This window comes from Lipomyces arxii (assembly GCF_038497795.1).
Source record: "Lipomyces arxii strain Phaff 12-163 unplaced genomic scaffold V1512scaffold_13, whole genome shotgun sequence".
NCBI lineage: Eukaryota > Fungi > Ascomycota > Lipomycetes > Lipomycetales > Lipomycetaceae > Lipomyces > Lipomyces arxii.
This window is the reverse complement of record NW_027117712.1, coordinates 168,180-188,035: the sequence shown is the minus strand read 5'-3', so window position 1 is coordinate 188,035 and position 19,856 is coordinate 168,180. Positions and strand designations below refer to the sequence as shown.

At 48.0% G+C, this 19,856-nt stretch overlaps 8 protein-coding genes across 8 annotated transcripts; 5 read left to right on the top strand and 3 right to left on the bottom strand.

The window, feature by feature from the left end:
- Positions 1-24: 24 nt before the first annotated feature.
- V1512DRAFT_265335 (peptidase M18) lies at positions 25-1,719 on the top strand. Its single transcript, XM_066916869.1, has 2 exons — positions 25-586; positions 633-1,719. Exons 1-2 carry the CDS (start codon positions 51-53, stop codon positions 1,672-1,674), a joined length of 1,578 nt encoding a protein of 525 aa, XP_066770496.1. The 5' UTR covers positions 25-50; the 3' UTR covers positions 1,675-1,719.
- Positions 1,720-1,774: 55 nt separating this feature from the next.
- Positions 1,775-2,560, top strand: V1512DRAFT_227786 (emp24/gp25L/p24 family/GOLD-domain-containing protein). The gene is made up of 2 exons (XM_066913877.1): positions 1,775-1,981; positions 2,038-2,560. The coding sequence occupies exons 1-2, from the start codon at positions 1,787-1,789 to the stop codon at positions 2,449-2,451; spliced, it is 609 nt and encodes a 202-aa protein (XP_066770495.1). The 5' UTR covers positions 1,775-1,786; the 3' UTR covers positions 2,452-2,560.
- Positions 2,442-4,245, bottom strand: V1512DRAFT_265330 (tRNA synthetases class II core domain (F)-domain-containing protein). Its single transcript, XM_066916868.1, has 5 exons — positions 4,038-4,245; positions 3,820-3,992; positions 3,681-3,770; positions 3,428-3,639; positions 2,442-3,384 (listed from the first exon to the last, which is right to left on the bottom strand). The coding sequence occupies exons 1-5, from the start codon at positions 4,135-4,137 to the stop codon at positions 2,481-2,483; spliced, it is 1,479 nt and encodes a 492-aa protein (XP_066770494.1). The 5' UTR covers positions 4,138-4,245; the 3' UTR covers positions 2,442-2,480.
- A 97-nt stretch (positions 4,246-4,342) lies between these two features.
- Positions 4,343-7,432, top strand: V1512DRAFT_254251 (P-loop containing nucleoside triphosphate hydrolase protein; the record flags this gene model as incomplete). The annotated part of the gene is made up of 2 exons (XM_066914769.1): positions 4,343-4,555; positions 4,598-7,432. 2 exons carry the CDS (start codon positions 4,343-4,345, stop codon positions 7,430-7,432), a joined length of 3,048 nt encoding a protein of 1,015 aa, XP_066770493.1.
- A 1,177-nt stretch (positions 7,433-8,609) lies between these two features.
- Positions 8,610-9,574, top strand: V1512DRAFT_210291 (Extradiol ring-cleavage dioxygenase, class III enzyme, subunit B; the record flags this gene model as incomplete). The annotated part of the gene is made up of 4 exons (XM_066913502.1): positions 8,610-8,744; positions 8,792-9,159; positions 9,203-9,418; positions 9,466-9,574. The coding sequence occupies 4 exons, from the start codon at positions 8,610-8,612 to the stop codon at positions 9,572-9,574; spliced, it is 828 nt and encodes a 275-aa protein (XP_066770492.1).
- On the bottom strand, positions 9,558-10,001 carry V1512DRAFT_265324 (thioredoxin-like protein). Its single transcript, XM_066916867.1, has 3 exons — positions 9,895-10,001; positions 9,736-9,842; positions 9,558-9,688 (listed from the first exon to the last, which is right to left on the bottom strand). The coding sequence occupies exons 1-3, from the start codon at positions 9,978-9,980 to the stop codon at positions 9,597-9,599; spliced, it is 285 nt and encodes a 94-aa protein (XP_066770491.1). The 5' UTR covers positions 9,981-10,001; the 3' UTR covers positions 9,558-9,596.
- Positions 10,002-10,163: 162 nt separating this feature from the next.
- On the top strand, positions 10,164-11,006 carry V1512DRAFT_265322 (uncharacterized protein). The gene is made up of 6 exons (XM_066916866.1): positions 10,164-10,307; positions 10,356-10,370; positions 10,423-10,495; positions 10,547-10,610; positions 10,661-10,723; positions 10,768-11,006. The coding sequence occupies exons 1-6, from the start codon at positions 10,233-10,235 to the stop codon at positions 10,865-10,867; spliced, it is 390 nt and encodes a 129-aa protein (XP_066770490.1). The 5' UTR covers positions 10,164-10,232; the 3' UTR covers positions 10,868-11,006.
- On the bottom strand, positions 10,977-16,889 carry V1512DRAFT_265321 (uncharacterized protein). Its single transcript, XM_066916865.1, has 4 exons — positions 16,777-16,889; positions 16,491-16,731; positions 12,386-16,351; positions 10,977-12,339 (listed from the first exon to the last, which is right to left on the bottom strand). The coding sequence occupies exons 2-4, from the start codon at positions 16,689-16,691 to the stop codon at positions 11,053-11,055; spliced, it is 5,454 nt and encodes a 1,817-aa protein (XP_066770489.1). The 5' UTR covers positions 16,692-16,731; positions 16,777-16,889; the 3' UTR covers positions 10,977-11,052.
- Between the last annotated feature and the right edge of the window lie 2,967 nt (positions 16,890-19,856).

Here is a 19,856-nt window from a genome sequence, read left to right as displayed (position 1 = left end):
CCTCGCGAGGTAGCGAAGTATCACGAGAATCTCACCACACAACAAGAAACATGCGTTTGCCGACATTCCAGACGTTTAAATCAAACTCAATTGCAGTCGACAACTTCGTGAACCCGAGCAATTCGCTCGACGAAGAGCCAGTCGAAGTCGAGTACCCGGTCGCGTCTGATACCCATGTCACATCGAACATGATGATGCCTGATAGACCGACCAGGAGCGTGCCCAAGACCAACGCGGTGGATCCTGCGACGACTAAGTTTATTGACTTTATTGAACAGAATCCGACTACGTATCACGCGGCAGAGTACTTTGCAGACGAACTGACCAAAGCCGGGTTCACGTATTTGTCTGAACGGGTGTCGTGGAAGAACAAACTGGTCAAGGGAGGCAAGTACTTCACGACTCGGAACGGGTCGTCGCTGGTCGGATTTGTTATTGGTGCGCGCTACGTCGGTGGGAACGGAGCAGGCATGATTGCGTCACATATAGATGCCCTGGCGACAAAGGTCAAGCCGATATCGAAGAAACCGGTCGTCGAGGGATACACTCAGCTCGGAGCTGCTCCGTATGCTGGTGCAATGTCGTCGTACGTATACTGTTTACTATTGTCACTTTCGCTGCTAATGCGGTAGAACTTGGTGGGATCGTGATCTCGGACTCGGAGGAAGGGTCGTGATTAAGAAAGAAGGCGACATCATTCAAACAAAGCTGCTCCATCTGCCGTACCCTGTCGCTAGAATCCCGACGCTTGCACCGCACTTTGGAAGAGCAGCCAGTGGCCCATTTAACCAGGAAACAAACATGACTCCAATCATCGGCCTCGAGCCTGAAGACCCGGCCGAGAACGAGCTTAGACCGGACGAGGTGTCTGCTCCGATGGCAGGAAAGCACAACATCAGGTTACTACGTACGATTGCCCGTCAGCTCGACGTCCCTGTCTCTGCGATCCTGAACTTCGACCTGGAGTTGTTCGACACCCAGCGCGGCACTGTTGGCGGTCTGGACCAGGAATTTTTGTTCTGCCCGCGTATCGACGACAAAATCTGTGCGTTTGCAGCAGTCAACGGCCTGCTTAACTCGGCTGACGAGTACGCGGTCACAGGATCGAGCATTAACGTTGTCGCGCTGTTCGACGACGAGGAAATCGGCAGCTTGCTTCGTCAGGGCGCCCGTGGTGGACTTCTTGAAGGCGCACTGACTCGTGTGGTCGACGCGCTTGGAGACGGGGCTACGATGCAGCAGACGTACGCCAACTCGTTCCTGATTTCGGCCGATGTGATCCACGCGGTCAACCCGAACTTTATGAACGCATACTTGCAGTACCACACGCCGAGACTCAATGTCGGTGTGACCGTCTCTTGCGACCCAAACGGGCACATGACGACAGATGCTGAGAGCACCGCGTTCGTGGAAGAGGTCGCACGTAGGTCAAACAACACACTGCAGTACTTCCAGATTAGAAACGACTCACGATCAGGAGGCACGGTCGGGCCAATGCTGTCGTCATCCATGGGCTGCCGGGCTGTGGACATGGGTATCCCGCAGCTTGCAATGCATTCAATTAGAGCATGTACGGGTTCGCATGACGTTGAACTCGGAATCAGGATGTTCCAGGCGTTCTATGAGGAGTGGGAGGACGTGGACTATCAAGTGCGCAAGGGAGAGAAAATGTGATACTAGACCCTTAGATTAATGCGATTGTAGTACGAAACCCTTAAATTGTAATACGTTCTTCCCGTGCGTCTTGGTCGACCTTCTTTCGCGCAATCTCATTCACATACACAAAATGGCACAATTCAGGGTACTGTTACTGTTACTGGCGTTTTTAAACTTTACGCTTGCACACAACGTTAAGCTCGGTGCTCAAGGACGCGAATGCTTCTTCGAAGACCTTCGAAGAGGCGACCAAATGTCAGTCACGTATCAAGTTGGAGATCACGACGGTCAAGGCAGCAGTGGGTCTCTTGAGATTGATTTTTGGGTAAGTCAAGACGAACTAGATGAAATAAATCGTAACACTGACGACGACGACAACAGATCAGTGACCCTATGAATCAAATCGTCAAGTCAGAGAAAGACGTGTCGTTTGGCGAAGCTTCGTTTACCGCGGTCGAGTCCGGGCGGTATACGTACTGTTTCTCGAATGAAGGGTCAGGCTATGTGTCGCGAGAGGTTGCGTTCAACGTGCACGGAGTTGTCTTTGTCGACGCGTCTGAAACCCCGGCCGACCCGCTCGAGATCGAGATCAAGAACTTGGGGGTCGTGGTCGAACAGGTTAAAGACGAATTGGAGTATTTGTTAGTCAGAGAACGCATGCACAGGAACACAGCCGAGTCTACAAACGCGAGGGTCAAGTGGTGGAGCATGTTTCAACTCGGCGTCGTTGCGGGCTCTGGCATTTTCCAGGTCTATTACCTCAAACGGTTCTTCGAGGTCAAGTCTGTAGTTTAAAAATGTGTATTTTATATTCATCATTACGTCTAAACAAGTTCCTCATCTAATCTCACTGCAGGGTTGTTCTCGATAAAGTCGAGATTGACCTTATGACCCACCAGCTCGCGAATATTGGACAACGCATACTTGATCATCGTCGGGCGCTCCAAACTCAATCCGAACCCGTGCACCTTCAACCCTTTCGGCAATCCCATGGCCTCCAACATCTCCGGCCTGAACATGCCCGAATTGCCAATCTCGATCCACTTGTTCAGCCCGGCGTGCCACGCAAAAATCTCCATACTAGGCTCGGTGTATGGGTTATACGCAGGCTTGAACCGCAGCTTGCTGACACCCATCCGCGTGAAGAACCGGTCCATGAATCCGATCAAGTCACCTAGCGTGAGGTTGTAGTCTGCAATGACTCCTTCAATCTGGTGGAACTCTGCCAGATGCGTCGCGTCGACAGCTTCGTTCCGGAACACCCGGTCAATCGAGAAGAAACGCGCAGGCTTGGGATCCTTTGCAAGCTGGTGTAAAACGCGTGACGACACGGCTGTCGTGTGTGTTCGGAGGACTAATCTGAGCGACTCCTTCGCACTCCAGGGGTACCTGTACCCGATCGAGTCGAACGCGCCTTGCTCGTGCACTTTGTGTATGTTTTCCCAATACGTCTTGTCTTCGGGCTCGTCTGCCTCAATCGGGTCTTTGATGTAGAACGTGTCCTGCAAATCGCGTGCCGGGTGCTGCTGCGGCACAAACAGTGTGTCGAAATTCCAAAACCCTGACTCAACATACTGGTTCGTGGCCATCTCGGTGAACCCCATGGCGAAGAAAATTTGGCGAAATTCTTCACGGACTTTGTTGAGTGGGTGCAGAGCGCCGGATTGAGTGGGTGCGCCCTCGGCGTCGAAGTTGTATGGTTTGAACGTTGCCGTCTTCCATGCGCCGCTTGTCTATTAGCACAACTCAATGACAACAATAGAACCCCTACCTCTGGATCATCTCTGGAGTCAAATCTGTCTCGAGTTTCTTGATTTCAAGCGCAAACTCGGGACCTTTCTCAACAGAATACGACACCTTCTTTCCCTTGACAATTAGTTTCCGTTTCCGCAACTCGGCCAATTCTTTGGCGTTATCAAGCGTTCCGGTTTGTTTGATTATGCCAAGATCTTTTGCCGTCACATCCTCTGGTTTTGACGATACCTGCCCGTTAGATAGTCCAATATCAATAGCAGAATACACACATTTGACACCAATTTGTCACCATCTTTCTTAATCCAACCATTCTTGAACGCTCGTAACTGTCCAAGCTTGCCCGCCTGTCCCAGCAGCTTCTAATACCACTCAGTAAACAGTATAACACAGTAAGCACAGAGTACAAACAGGAACATCTGCCAACTTGAGCCCTTCAAGCGACTTTGTGACTTCGTCCAACAACCGAATCTCATGACTTCCTTTCTCAAGAATCTCATCTGCTTCGGGAGTTAAAGTCCAAAGTTCCTGTTCAATTGTCTTGAACACAATCATGGACTTGGCCATCAATGAACTCAACGTGCCTGGTTCATTAGTCTTTGCTCTGGCAACTTCAAAAACCAGCATACCCTGCATGATATTGGTCTCAATTGAAGGGAAAACAACTGAAGTGTCTTCAATTGGCCCATTGTCAAGGGTCTGAAGAATTAACAATGAAAGATCCGACATTTTGACTATAAATTTGGTGTTTGTCCTCGAGCAGAATTGAATTTTGAGGTTTGTATTGTGCCAGTCATTTTATTCGGGTGACAAAATGGCTTATTAGCCATTTATACTGGAGTGACATAATTGGCAGACTTGCATTTTAACTTACCTATAAACTTTCATGTCCTCGAGAACTGTCCACTCTCTCACTAAGAAGAATATCACCAAAATGCCACCAATTTCGGCTGAGAAATTACGTGATTTACAGTCGGATCCGGGATGCGTACGGAATATTTGCATTTTAGCACATGTAGATCACGGGAAAACGTCCTTGTCGGACTGTTTATTGGCTTCAAACGGAATTATTTCACAAAAAATGGCTGGAAAGGTCCGGTATCTGGATTCTCGTGAAGACGAACAGATTAGAGGTATTACTATGGAAGTAAGTATCCTATTACTATAGTATATAAGACTGACAAGACAGTCTAGTGCCATTTCACTGTATTTCAAGATATTGCAACATAATCAAGACGGGTCAAAAGATCTCAAAGAACATCTCATCAACCTGATTGATTCGCCCGGTCATATCGATTTCTCTTCTGAGGTGTCGACCGCCAGTCGACTTTGTGATGGCGCGCTGGTGCTGGTGGACGCAGTTGAAGGCGTGTGTTCACAAACCGTGACCGTGCTTCATCAGGCCTATCTCGAACACATCAAACCGGTGCTGGTCATCAACAAGATCGACAGATTAGTCACGGAGTTGAGATTGGCGCCGGCAGAGGCGTACGTGCATATGTCAAAACTGCTTGAGAAAGTGAACGCGGTCGTCGGCTCGTTCTTTGCGAGCGAACGCATGGAGGAAGACGTCGATTCGGCAAAAGAAGAAATGGATGACGAGCATCTGTACTTTGCGCCGGAGCAAAACAACGTCATTTTCGCCAGCGCAATCGACGGTTGGGGGTTTACGGTCCAGCAGTTTGCAGTCATCTACGAACAGAAACTCGGCATGAAACGATCTGTGCTTGAGAAAGTGTTGTGGGGGGATTACTACTACGACGCGAAAAACAAAAAAGTCTTGACTCAAAAATCACTCAAAGGCAGAAACCTGAAACCGATCTTTGTTCAGTTCGTGCTCGAGACAATCTGGGCCGTGTACGACTGCACCGTCGTCAATCGCGACACCGAAAAAGCCGAAAAAATTGTGAAGACGTTGAATGTCAAGGTCTTGCCGCGAGACATGCGGTCAAAAGACACCAAAACTCTACTCACAACAATTTTCAGCCAGTGGCTCCCACTATCAACCTCTGTCCTGCTCACAGTCGTCAGCCAGGTCCCGTCCCCAACATCGGCCCAGCACGATCGGATCCCGGCGATTCTGGACTCGGCTCCGGGGGGTGACTTAATTTCGTCCGAACTACGAACAGCAATGGTCAACTGCGACGCAGCAGGCCCGGTGTCTGCGTTCGTGTCCAAAATGATTGCTGTCCCCGAACACGAACTGCCAAAGAACAAACGCCAGCCTGCGACCAGTGACGGCGAGGACATTCGTGAACGGGTCCGCAAAGCACGTGAGGCGGCTAGCAAGGCACAGGCTGAAGCCGAGGGACGGGACTACGCACCGGCGGTCGAAACAGGGACCATGTCTCTAGCTGACATGATGAGCGAGCTCGAAACCGAGTCTGGACCGCCCAAGAAAGAAGCCTTGATTGGATTCGCGCGGTTGTATAGTGGCACATTGTCGGTTGGTGACGAATTATACGTGCTTGGACCGAAATTCAACGCGTTGTATCCGGATAAACACATCTCAAAATGTACAATCACTGATCTATATCTGCTTATGGGCCGCGATTTGCTTTCACTTGATACTGTCCCTTGCGGCAACGTCGTCGGTATCGGCGGTCTCGACAGCGCGGTGCTTAAGTCCGCGACTCTGTTTTCGGTTAAAGGAGGCGTCAACTTGGCCGGTGTCAACCTGGCGTCTGCACCCATCGTCCGGGTTGCGCTCGAGCCCGTGCATCCAAGCCAACTGCCACAGTTAGAGCATGGTTTGAAGCTATTAAACCAGGCCGATCCGTGCGTGCAGGTAATTTTGCAGGAGACCGGCGAGTGGGTCATCTTGACCGCCGGCGAACTGCATCTCGAACGGTGCTTGAAGGATTTGCGCGAACGGTTTGCCAAGATTGATATCCAGAGCTCGAAACCGATCGTGCCGTACCGTGAGTCGATCGTGTCACAGACCGAGATGGGACTGCTGAACAGCGCGGATCTGCCGAGAGGAACGGTCGCGGTCGCTGTTGCCGGGACCCAGGTCAAGGTTCGGATCAACGTCCGGCCGTTGCCTTCTGCCGTGACTGAGTTTTTGGAAACAAACAAAAGCGCGGTCCAGGCGATTCGGATGCGTAAGAGCGGCGACGCCGAGCCAGCCGAGCCAATCGAGACCGTAGTCGAATTTGATGACAACGACGAGCTTGTTTCCGGCGTCGTGGTTCTTGGGTTCGACGAGTTTAGATTACAGCTGGCTAAACTCTTCGCGGCCGAGAAAGACAACTGGGCTGACGTGGTGGACAAGATCGCTGTGTTTGGACCGAAATACGTCGGACCCAACCTGCTGATTGACGGTACCAGTGCTGGATTTTGCAAGCGTTTATTGGCGAAAACCGATGACTTTGCCAGGACACCGGTGCAGGACAGTATAGTGAATGCGTTTCAGCTTGCGACTGCCAGTGGACCACTGTGTGCTGAACCGATGCAGGGCGTTGCCGTTTTTGTTGAAGAAGTCAGTGTCATTCCCGACGACGACGACACGTCCGCAGGTGAGCTCGTGTCGCGGTACTCAGGCCAAATCATCACGTCGACCCGCGACGCCATCCGGCAAGGTTTTCTCGGCTGGTCGCCGCGCATTCTACTCGCAATGTATAGTGTTGACATTCAAGCCCCGACCGAAGTCCTAGGCCGGGTGTATTCCGTCATTGCCCAACGCCGTGGTCGGGTCGTCAGCGAAGAAATGAAAGAAGGCACGCCGTTCTTCAGCATCCACGCTGTGCTTCCGGTCGCTGAATCGTTTGGGTTCTCGGAAGATATCCGCAAACGGTCTTCCGGCGCGGCTAGTCCGCAACTCATCTTTGCCGGATTCGAGATGTTGGACGAAGACCCGTTCTGGATCCCAAGCACCGAGGAAGAACTCGAGGAGTTGGGCGAGTTTGCTGAACGTGAAAATATCGCGAAGAAGTATGTCGACGGAGTCAGACGACGGAAAGGTCTGTTTATCGAGGAGAAGCTGGTCAAGAATGCCGAAAAGCAACGGACGTTAAAGAAGTAGGCTGGTTGCGAACGCGAACGCGAACAGTGACGCCACACGATGAGCGGGAAAATACGGGTTTTTGCATTTTGTTAAATCGGCGCATGAATTGGTAATGTTTAATGTAAAGCAGTCCTAGATCACAATAAAGCTTAGAGATAAAGCTTCAGCTGAAGACGCGTTGTGTCGCTGAGGTCTTTAGGCAAATAGTATTTCCACACTCCGTCATTCATTGCCGGGGGTCAATTTACATCGTCTTATCGTGTTGTAGAGGGCCAAGTTTACATATCTATGCACGCACAGCAGTATCTAAATACATTTTACGTATGCTAGTTGGTTTGTCTGGATTTCTCCCATAAGGCTGTCGCACTGGGAATGAATGTCAATTGGACGTACGAGTACGCTGTAAGCACTGCTCAAGGTCAAGCAAATAAGACATGCAGCGTTCGCATACTTTTTATTATCGTCATATAACCGTTAGATAACTACAAGTTCATTTTGATACATTAATTTGTTCTATGGTTGTTAAACAGTTTGATGCTGATTGTTGACGTACTTGCATTTAAGGTTAAAGTTTGTAGAACGAACATCGAACAAGGTGTCACAGTTCAGAGACAGACACAAATAATCCTATGCGCCAGTTGCAGATGTACTTATGCAAGCACGCAACATTTTTCGTATTTAAGGGTTAGGTATATGTAAGTATATAAGTATATTGCATTTAAAACATTATATGCGCATAAGTTTGCATGATTACAACACTTGACTTGTATAAATATTTTACTCAAAATCCATCAAAAAACAACCCAAAAAAAAGTGTTCAGGTCATAAAGCTATAGAAACGGATGATTTTGACAGTTAGAGGGGAACTAAAAGGTGGGAATTTAACCAAAGTAGAAGAGAGTCAAGAATAAGCTTCTGTCATCTGTCAATTAAGCTTTCAGGGGTGCAGCACGATGATGCGTTTAAAAATCTTATCAATCAATCAGTAAGCGGCTGTTTCCGTGTTCCCAATTTAAACAACCATGAAGCACTCTTCCACCATTTTATACGTGTTATGTATAAACAAGCATTGCTTGTTATTTGCATTTCAATTATAGTCACGCTGATTTATAATTCACTATTCAAGCAAATCCCTGCTGTAGCCCCTACTATAGCCCGTGCTACCATCGCTTCTCAGTCTACAATCGCAACTTCAATGGCAAGAGCTCCGGTTTATTTTTTCTCACATGGAGGACCGACGTTTATGTATGCTGATCGGGATGACGACGGAACAGCTGATATTGGTGCGTTTAATGCGCTCAAGAAGATGGGAAAGGAAATCGTCGAGACTGTATGTATGTCTGTTCCGATCCAAGTACTATGCTAACAATACACCAGATCAAACCAAAGGCAGTAGTCGTGTTTTCCGCACATTGGCAGTCTTCGCCAAACACAATCGAAGTTAACACTGCCGAAAAGACGGATCTGATTTACGATTTCTATGGGTTTCCTGAGTTTATGTATAAAGAGACGTATCCGAATGTTGGCAGCAAGAATGTTTCTCAGCAGGTCATTACTGCGTTGCAAGCTGCCGGCATCAAGGCCAAGGGTGTGAATCGCGGTTTGGATCATGGTGTGTGGGTTCCATTCAAGATTGCGTTTGGCAAAGGACAAGAGTTGACTGTTCCTGTCGTTCAGGTTTCTCTGTTTAAGAGTGATGATCCCCGTCAACACGTCGCACTCGGAAAGGCATTGTCGTCGTTACGGTAATTAGCATTCACTTGTTAGGATTGTTGTACTAATAAACAGGGACGAGAACATTCTAATCATTGGATCTGGAATGACGGTGCACAATCTACGTGAGATGGGGCACTACTGGGGTTCAGTCGCACCGTATGCAAAGAAGTTCGACGAGATGCTAAAACAAGCTGTCGTGTCCGAGACCGGCTCAAGTCGCGAAGACGCACTTGCGAGTCTGATTAAGACCCCCGAGGCCAACAAGTCGCACCCGACCAAAGAACATCTGTAAGTTTGTGGTTTGTGTAATTTCAATATCTGGACTAACGAAATAGATTGCCAATCTACATTGCTTCTGGCGCCGCGTATGATGATAGCGCTGTGAGGGTATACACTGCCCAAACGTCTTCCCTTGCGTGGGGGGAATATAAATTTGGTAATTGATATATATTACAATCCATAGAATCTATTTTGATGTCATAATGAACTTCTCCAAAGTACTTTCCAACTCTGCCGGCGCAACTCCGTCAAGCGACAACTTGACTTCCTTTCCAAATTCTATTTGTAATTAGTAACGTATTTCGTCTTCACGATAGTAAACACACCGTATCTAGCAGTAACCTGAGGAGAAACACCAGCAGCTTCACGGATCAGGATTGGAATGTAGGGGTTATGCTTCTTCATGACTGGATATGCTCTTGTCAAGAAAGTCCTTTACACCAAATTAGTACAACCAAACCACGTCGATAAACATCTAGACATACCTTAAATCAGAGCTAGACTCGCCAGTCTGACACATGTTAAATCGTAACTCCTTCAAGACCTTAGGAAAGACGTATTTGCCTGCCATTTCAGCTTGAATTGTGAATTTCGAGGTTTGTTGAACTGTCACGACGACCAATCAATTCCGTATAAATTGTGTCAAATCATTACGCAGTTATGTCATATTTACATTATTTTTAGTCCAGTGAATAATTTAGGGTATAACGTGCTGTCCTAGCTGACTATGGTGCACACCGTACACAACCATCACTTCTCCGTATTCTCCGCGTATTCACGACCTTCGTACACTCACTCTCCAATCCCTAAATCAAATCTCATTATGGCTGCTCGCGGTGTAAACGGATTCCAGAAGTTCATGCAATCAGAGACTGGTCCCAAGACCATCCATTTCTGGGTACGTTGTTCTACTTTATTTAGTCAATTTGTACTAATTAAAATACAGGCTCCGGTCATGAAAGTCCGTCGTTATTCATTATCGTGTCTGTCAATTTAGTACTAATAATTTAAAGTGGGCTCTCGTGTTTGCTGGTATTAGTGACTTGCAACGTCCGGTTGAATCTCTTTCTGGAACGCAACAGCTGGGTCCGTTTTCTTTTTGTTTGTTTTATGGCTTCTGCTGACTCTTCTTTCTAGCTCTGTTTGCAACCGGTGCTATCTGGACTAGATGGTGCTTGATCATCAAGCCCAAGAACTACCTGTCTGTTACTCTTTTGTTCGTTCCAATTGATCTTTGTCTAACAAATATAGTCTTGCCAGTGTCAACTTCTTTCTCGGAACAGTCGCAGGTGTCCAGCTCGGCCGTCTCGTCGTGTAAGCATCTCCTATTTCTTCTTTGACATTCACTCATATCTCAGCTACAACCGCTCGATGGGAAAAACTTACCCCGAGACCTTCCAGGCCCTGTTCGCAGCCAACACTCCCAAGGTCGCCGCCATCAAGGCTCCATCCGCATAGACAGATCTCCCGACGGATACTTTGGCTGGATAGAAGTATCACAATGGTTTTTGGCAGGAACGCAAATGTAGATCTGGTATTTTTCGTAAACGGTGTTTTGCAGGCAAAGTTAGTGAAAATAGAAAATTTATTATCATTACATATTCATTCCCGTCGAAAGCTACAAATAAATAGTAGCATCAAACTTATAGCTCCTCAAGGTAAGCAACAACATCACCTGCCTCGACAAAGTCACCGCTCCGGTGCACAATTGAAATAACTTTTCCTTCCGACGGTGCGTTGACAACCATTTCGGTCTTCATGGCCTCGACCACAATAATGCCGTCGCCCTTCTTGACCACATCGCCGACCTTGACAAGGTCTTTCCAGAACCTGCCGGCAACTTCTCCGTACACCGGCACAGCGTTTTCCGGAATCTCGCTCTCGGCCCCACGATCGTCCTGCTCAGCTGCTTGCAACTCGGCGTTTGAAACCTGAATCAACTGAGCAATCTCCTCGGTGCCTTCCCTCTGCTTGCGCGAGTACTCGGCAAGCTCCTCGCCGTTCGCGACAAGCCATTTGTGGTACTCGCCGTAGTCAAACACACCATCCTCGATATCAATCTTATACCGTCCGTGGTTCACTTCCTGCGTGATCTCGGCCAGCTCGGCTTCGGTCACAGGGTAGTACTCGACCCGATCGTAAATATCCAATAACCATGGTCGGTCCTGCTGGCCTAGCGTAAGCTTATCCCATATGGGAATCGTGCGACCGACAAGCTGGTACCCACCAGGTGAGTCCATCGTGTAGATACACATGTACATGCCACCGATTCCGACCGTACCGTTCGGCGTGAACGTCCGGGACGGGTTATATTTTGTTCCCAGCAATCTGTGCCGGGGATCCAGCGGCACCGCACATGGTGCGCCCAAAAACACGTCTCCAAGTCCAAGAACAAGGAACTTGGCATCGTACAGAATTCGGCGAATAATCTCACGATCATCAAGATGGTTGACTTCGGCCAAGAAATCAACGTTGTTGGGCAACCACGGTGCAGAGTTTCGAATTGTCTCTTTGTATCGGTCGACGGCGGCCAACGTGGCTGAGTCTTCGAACGCAAGCGGCAGACGGATCACACGCGACTTGACTTGCCAGTTGTCGCTCAACACCAACTGAGACTCGTACGAAACGAGCTCCTTGATCAGATCTGTCTGAGAAACTTCGTAACCATTGTACTGTATCAGGACCGATCGCACACCGGGTGACATCTCGACAATTCCCTTCGTTTGGCGTTCCTTGACAAGCTCAGACAACTGGTAGACACGGTACGACAGACGGAGGTCGAGAACGTTCTCGCCGTACTCGACCAGCAAAAAGCGATCACCGGCTTGACGAAACACGACCTTTGGCATCGTTGACGTTTCAGGACTCTCAAAAACAATCGGGCTCTCGAGTGGACGCTCGGTCGGGGACTGAATAACTGTTCCATTGGCCTACTCCGATTAGCTTTAGTCGCTCACAATACCAAATAAAACATACAGTAGCGACGTTCATATCCTGAGCCCGCTTCAAGGCAATGGCGTCGTCAAACGTAATCATCTTAAACTTAATCATGTCACCTGGCTTAAGTTGTCCAACCTTCCACATCTCAGCCTCGGCAACCGTCACCGGGCACACAAAACCTCCCAAACTGGGACCATCGCATGTTAAAATTACAGGCTCGTCTCCAGTAAAATTAATAGCGCCTAAAGCGTACACGCAATCGTGCACGTTCGAAGGATGCAATCCAGCTTCACCGCCATCGGCACGAGCCCACTCGGGCTTCGGACCAATCAGTCGCACACCAAACCGGTTGGAGTTATAGTGCACCTTCCACTCAGACGCGAGGAAGTTCTCGATCGACTTTGGGGTGAAAAAATCTGGCGCACCATGAGGTCCAGATAAAACGCCAATCTCCCACAACTTGGGGTACACAGGAATCAAGCTCTTGTCCGCAGATTTTGGCTCAGCAACCGGCGCCGGGATCGAGCACGAATTGAGCTCAGGCTGGCCCAAAAACAGAACATCACCAAACTTCAACACACGACCGTTATAACCACCCATGTTTCCGAGTGCAAACGTAGAGCGCGAACCCAAATACTCGGGCACGTCCAGTCCGCCGCGAATACCAATGTACGACCGGGAACCTGTCGCGATCTTGCCGACCGTCAAGACCTGGCCTTGCTTGACAGGCACGGGCTCCCACATGGGAACAGCTTCACCGTCAATAGTGACCGGGGCCTGACCACCTGTAACTGCAATCACAGTATCGCAGTGGAACGTCATCGAGGGGCCCATCAGAGTGCATTCGATTGCAGGCGCTTTCTTATCATTTCCAACAATCGTGTTGGCAAGACGGAAAGCATAGTCATCCATGGGTCCCGAAGGCGGCACACCAATATGCCACAACTTGATACGACCAGGATAGTCTTGAACAGTAGTGTAAGATCCAGGAGCAAGAAGCTCGATAGCCTTGGCATTGTATTCCCACGAGTCGAGCAACCGGGTCGAAACGGCGCCAGTTGCAAACAACTCAGACGACGCAATTGACCGCAAATAGTCAATGTTGGTCACGATTCCAGATACGACAGTTGACTCCAAGGCGTCTACCAATTTCGCAAGTGCTTCGGCACGGTTCTCGCCGTACACGATGATCTTTGCCAACAACGGGTCAAACGACGTAGTGATGTCGGTACCTTTGGAAATCCAGGTGTCGACACGAACACCTTCAGGAAACTCGACTTCAATCAGCTGACCAGGCGAAGGCAAGAAATCCTTGACTGGGTTCTCGGCGTACAGACGAGCCTCCATAGATGCACCCTTAATGTTCAAAGCCTCTTTGTCAAACTTGGGAGGAGTATTTGCAGCAATGAGCAACATCCACTCGACCAAGTCAAGACCGGTGCACATCTCGGTGACCGGGTGCTCGACCTGCAGCCGGGTGTTGACTTCCAAGAAGTAAAAGTCGTCACGTTGGTGATCGTAGATGAACTCAACTGTACCGGCACATTTGTAGTTCATGGTCCGAGCCAAGCTCTCGGCGGCCTCAATCATGCGGGCTCTAGTAGCCGCAGGCAAGTTTGGTGCCGGGGTCTCTTCGATAATCTTTTGATTTCGTCGCTGCAGAGAACAGTCACGTTCACCCAAAGCGATGGCGCCGCCGAAACCGTCGCCAAACATCTGAATCTCAACGTGACGAGCGTTCTCAACGTAACGCTCCAAGAACACGCTCGAGTCATTGAAGTACTGCTGACCCATTCGCCGAACGGTGGCGTATGCTTTCTCGAGTTCCTCTCGGCTTGCGCAGCGCTGGAGACCAATGCCACCACCACCAGCACTACTCTTCAACATGACTGGGTACCCGATCCTGTCACCAGTCTCAAGGGCTTCCTCGACGGTCTCCAGAAGTCCTGATCCAGGCACAAGCGGGACATTGGCACGCATCGCAATCTCTCTTGCAGAGTGCTTCAAACCAAGCGATCGAATCGACTCGGCAGATGGTCCAACAAAAACAATTCCTTCCTTCTCACAAGTCTCACTAAAATCAGCGTTCTCCGACAAAAATCCGTAACCGGGAATAATAGCCTGTGCGCCAGTCTGTTTAGCAGCAGCAATAATTTTGTCAACTCTGAGGTACGTGTCGGCTGCAGTCTCGCCCTCAAGCGACACGGCGTCGTCGGCGTTCAACACATGAGGTGAAAATCTGTCAGGCTCAGCAAAAACAGCAATCGACTTGATTCCCAGCTTTTTGAGTGTCTTGATGATACGGACCGCAATTTCACCACGGTTTGCAACCAGTACGGTATCAAACGGCTTTTTGTTAACAGTCTTCTTCATGTCAGCAATGTATCCTCTCCAACCGCCAAACTTGGTGACATCTTTGGCGCCTTCAAATCCAATTTCCTCGCACACAAAGCCCTTGACCCAATGGCCGTTCTCAAGCTCGACAGAGCCGATTGCGAGTGGGGCAGGGACCTGTTTGATGAATGCACCGAATTTGTCGACGTCAATGTCGTATACTTCGAGTTCGATCTTCTCGCCAACAAGCTCAGGGTGTCCGGGTGTGATGCGGCGGAGACCGGGCTTGGGTGGCGTAGTGTTTTGCAGATGGTAAAGTCTGTAATCCGGTGAAGTTGAAGTCTTGAACGCAAGCGTGGCATCAAGCTCGGACAACTGCCAGTTTAGGGGTAGTCCAGACAAATGAGCACCAACGACGGCAAGCTGCATCTTGCCAACGTTCTTGGGCACGGACGGGATTCCAGCAATGACTTTGTCGTCAACACCAGCCTTAGTGTAGATCTGAGTGTTTCCAATCCTGCGAGATGATTGTCCGAGGAAAGTTTGCGCTAAGTCAAGCAGAGCGTAGTCGTTGAAGGTTCGTGAAATCAAAGTGACGCCGAACGGCAGACCGTCATCACGGAAACCGGCAGGAATGGCTAGAGCAGACATGTCGGCAAAGTTAACAAAGTTGGTGTACGTTCCCTGGCGAGAGTTGACAATAACAGGCTCAGCTGCAAGCTCCTCGAATGAAGGGTTGAGAGGTGCAGTGGGGACAATGAATCCATCAAAGTCGGCGAACTGCTTTTCAATTGCTCGCTCGAGATCTTTGCGAAGATATTCATAAGTGAACAAATCAGCGGCAGTAAAATTCTCAGCTTTCTTGACAATTCCAAGAACAACAGGGTCAATTGCCTCTGGGTTAGTCTTGATCAGGTCGGCAATGACAGTGTATCGTTCAGCCACCCAAGGGCCTTCGTACAAGCAAGCAGCAAGCTTGTACAAGACACTGAAGTCCTGCTTCACAATCTCGACACCGAGAGCAGCAAACTTTTCAAGAGCAGCCTGGTACAAAATTGGGTTCTTCTTCTCATCATAGAAGATAGGTTCATCGGGCACAGCAAAGCGCGGCTTGGGTCCAAATGAGGTGAGCAAATGGCTTGGAAGAGGACGAGAGTAAGCATCAACAGGATCGTACTGAGCTGCAACCGAGAAGACCAACTGGGCGTCGGGAATAGTGTTGGCAAACACAGAAACACAGTCCAAAGTTCGGCACGCGGGGACAACACCGGTGGCAGAGAACGCACCACGGGTTGGCTTAAGACCAATACAGTTGTTCAACATGGCAGGCACACGACCTGATCCGGCGGTATCAGTTCCTAGCGAGAATGGGACGATACCACGGCCGACAACATTTCCAGATCCGGCCGAAGAACCGCCGGAGACATGCTTGTCAGAGAACGCAGACGGCGTCTTGCCATACGGAGACCGGGCACCAACGAGACCGGTAGCGAACTGGTCAAGATTGGTCTTGCCAACCGGGATAGCACCAGCAGCCTTCAAGACTGCAACAATAGTTGCGTCCTCAGTCGGCTCGTACAGATAAGCCGGGCAAGCAGCAGTCGTGGGAAACAGCTTTGCGTCAATATTGTCCTTGGGAGCAAACGGAACACCGAAAAGTGGGAGATCCTAATTAGGTCAGGTCAGCATGTGATATTTAAATTAATTGAAGGCTATGAACTTATGGCGGGGCTAAATAACAAAAGTATAAGCCCAACACAGAGCATCAATGGCATAAAATCTTCGTAATACAGCATGATATACATACTTTAGGGTCTTTTCCTGACTTCAGCAAGTCATTCCACATTGTCGTGATTTGTTCTGGAGTAGCATACGAGATCCATGCCGGGTCTGATTTTTCAAAAGACGATACAAGATCGATCAGTCTTTGAAGGCCTTCTTCGGGCGTCGACTCAATCTGAGCGTTACGCCATTGTTGAATGGTCCAGCCGATAGTTGGGAGGGCCATTGAGAAATGAACGACTCTAGTCTTGATTCTAATATAGAGGCTACGTTTATTAGATACATATACCGACTTAACACACGGAACATACTTTATTCTAGCTGTTCAAGTCAATTAAAAAAGAACTGACGAAATTCTAAGCAATTTGATTAACTAGAGGTTCAACAAGACTTAAAACGAAAGGAACGAAGAACAGAAACAATTTCCGTCTCTGGGCGAGAATTTGGTCGGTCTCCGTCGAGGAATCCGAATCAAGGTCGGGTCAGATATAATGATAAGGCGCATGAAAGGAGATCCATGGTAGCCGGGTCAGTTGAACGGTATATCGGCTGCCGACTGCGCCGCGCGCCAAGTGGGCTGGGTCTGGATGACTACTTACTTATCGTCGGACATTTGCGATGTTTACCTTTTACCTAAAATAAATAATTTTTTGGTGGGCATAAGAAAAGAAGAGATTTGGATACAAGATACCGCCAATTAAGTGCGGGAATCAGTGGAATCCTGTTTATAACCAAAAGCAGAGAAAGGCAGAGATTTGGTCGTTAAAAGGACGCTGATCTGTCTTGTCTGTTGATGATTTGCACGTCTTATAGAAACTTCTTTAGACCATCTGGGGTAGTCTCACGAATCTCTAGCATTCTCATGTTCATTAGTGGTGATCATCAGTGGTGGCGTTCATTAGACGGGATTTCTATCTGTTCACAAATATAATCTGTCATGACTATGTTACACATCTCATCGTCTATCTGTAGTTGGCTCGGTATAAGAAACTACAGATTGTGAACTCAATTACATGAGTTTTATATCATATCGTGTAAAGTATGATGATCAGAGATCTTTGCTTATTACTGCTGTTTGCCACGATAATTTCGTCGGACACAACACTAATAATCTGTAGCTGATGACATGGGCCACAAGTCAGCTCGTGATCACGATTGGGCCCATGATTCTTACTGGACCACATTTGCGCAAAGATAAAGTTTCTCACTTAAATCTTCAACTCGTGAATACTTACGACTTCCGAGACTTTAGCTAGGTCTAGAGGTTAATTCTCAAAACAGCACATGTCCATTAATGCCCCATCAGCGGAACTACAGGCGCCACCACTTTTTGGGCTTGTATCCAATATTAAGTAGGCGTGGCCTGTCAAAGGCGTATCGTGATTAAGGTACGTACCTGATTTTGAAATCGGCTTCCGCTGATGCCCTCGTATCGTCAAAATTTTACGAAATTCATCCCAATCAACTGTACTTCCAGTGGCTTGTATTTTGCTCGTTTTTGTCTTAAAATTTATCCGTGTCATAGCAGATAAGAACAGACACGCCCAAAACTTTTGTCAGCATTTATCAGTACTGCATTGCTCTGTGTTATTCTGTTATCACTGACGAAGTGTGTATTTATTCATAACAGCCTGCTCATCCCTCATCGTTCGCTGGACGACGGCCCTCGGCTGCCTACGCCATTAAACCAGCCAGGTTGGGCAGTGGCGTTCAGCCGCCCTTGAAAGCAAGGAGCGTTTAGTGCAATTTGAGAAGGCTTCTATGGTGGAAAGAAGCCTCCATGGGGCGGTGTTGCGTTACCGAGTAATACCTAAAATTCTGATCAGGCAAGTCGGTATCTTATCGGATGCCATGGCTAAAACAGAAGTTTATTTTATTTGTGGAGTTGGTCCAAGCAGAAAAGTTTTACATCAAAAGCTAAATCAAAATGAAAGTGGCTACATAACTCTGGCATGAGATGATGATATATCTGTACCAAACTTTGTGAAACCGGAGCTAGTGGTTCATAATTGTTCCGATTTCAATGTTTGAAACAAAATAGTGGCGCTGAACAATCGCTTAACCGGTTCATACAAAATTGGGCTGAACTCATTCATGTAAAATCAATTGGTAGAAAGTCAAGACTGTTAAGCCACTTCTGTCGGCAAACATCCGGAGCTTCATTCAGCATTGCTTCTTATAGCGTAAAAATATTAGGATGCCTGTGCCACGACATGCAGTCCCATGCGGTCGGCGATTGAGTCCTACCCGGGATCAAAACGCAAGCTGGGCTCGGGTTTACTAAAACCGGACTCAAAGCAATAGAGTTTTGCTAGTGCAAGCTTTACGATAGTGGTTAATAAAATGAAACTAGAGCCTGATTGGTCTATTTGATTTAAGATTTGAGTCTAAATTACTGCGACTCAGGCAGGTGTCACAAACGATTGTGGCGTTCATTAAATCCCCTCCGGCATGACTCAACTGTTTTTATCTTGTTCACGACAATTGTATTTAAAATCTGGTTTCGCACCAGCAAATTCCTCGTTTTTAGAGGCGTTCTTCTGTTGTTTTTGATGGTGTTCTATACAAAGCATCGTTTAGTTAGGTTCGAGCGTTATCTGGCCGTGTAGCCGGCCCGTGCTGGAAAATTGATTAGACACTGCCGTGAGAAGAAGCAACACACACATTATTTGTGCGTCCAACAACAAAAGATAGATACGCACGAGCTGCTTAATTATATCTAACCTGTAGACTATGTTTTTATGTTTAGTTCTGCTCAACAGCTAAATGACTGATAAAATGTGGCTTTTTTACATGGGCAAATATTTGCAAATCAAACAAGCAAAGCCAAGTGTAAGATATAAATACAAAGACAAATAAACATTGTAAATTCAGAAGTCAAATGTTGTTTGAACTAATAAAGTAGTACAGCGAACTAAGATGAATGTAACCGGATATGGCAACACTGACCCTGCAGTAACTAAACTTATCGAAGTCTCAGTAGAAAAAAAACTTGATCTAGTCGTGTTATCACTGAGTCAAACCATAAATTAAATCGGTTCAATTATGATGAAAACTTCGGTTGGTTTGTAAGTGGCGTCGGTCCGTCAGCTGCGCCAGTATAGTACAAGACTATACTTAGTCGTACAAGGTGCGGCGCAGTGGCGTTAAATATACGGACGGTGTACAAGGATATTTGGCGAGCAAGGCAAGGAATAAATAATCTTTGTATCTGTGCAAAATTTCAGCATTTTTGCATCTGTCTAACTTGTCTATCTGCGTGGTCAACGAGCAAAAATGTGTCCGAGCGATTAAATGCACAGTCTCTGTTGTCAGGTTGGATGAGGTACCGAGCCCCAGTTTTTTAGGTTTGATATATTTATCTAAGTGACTTTTGTGTCAGAGTTTATCC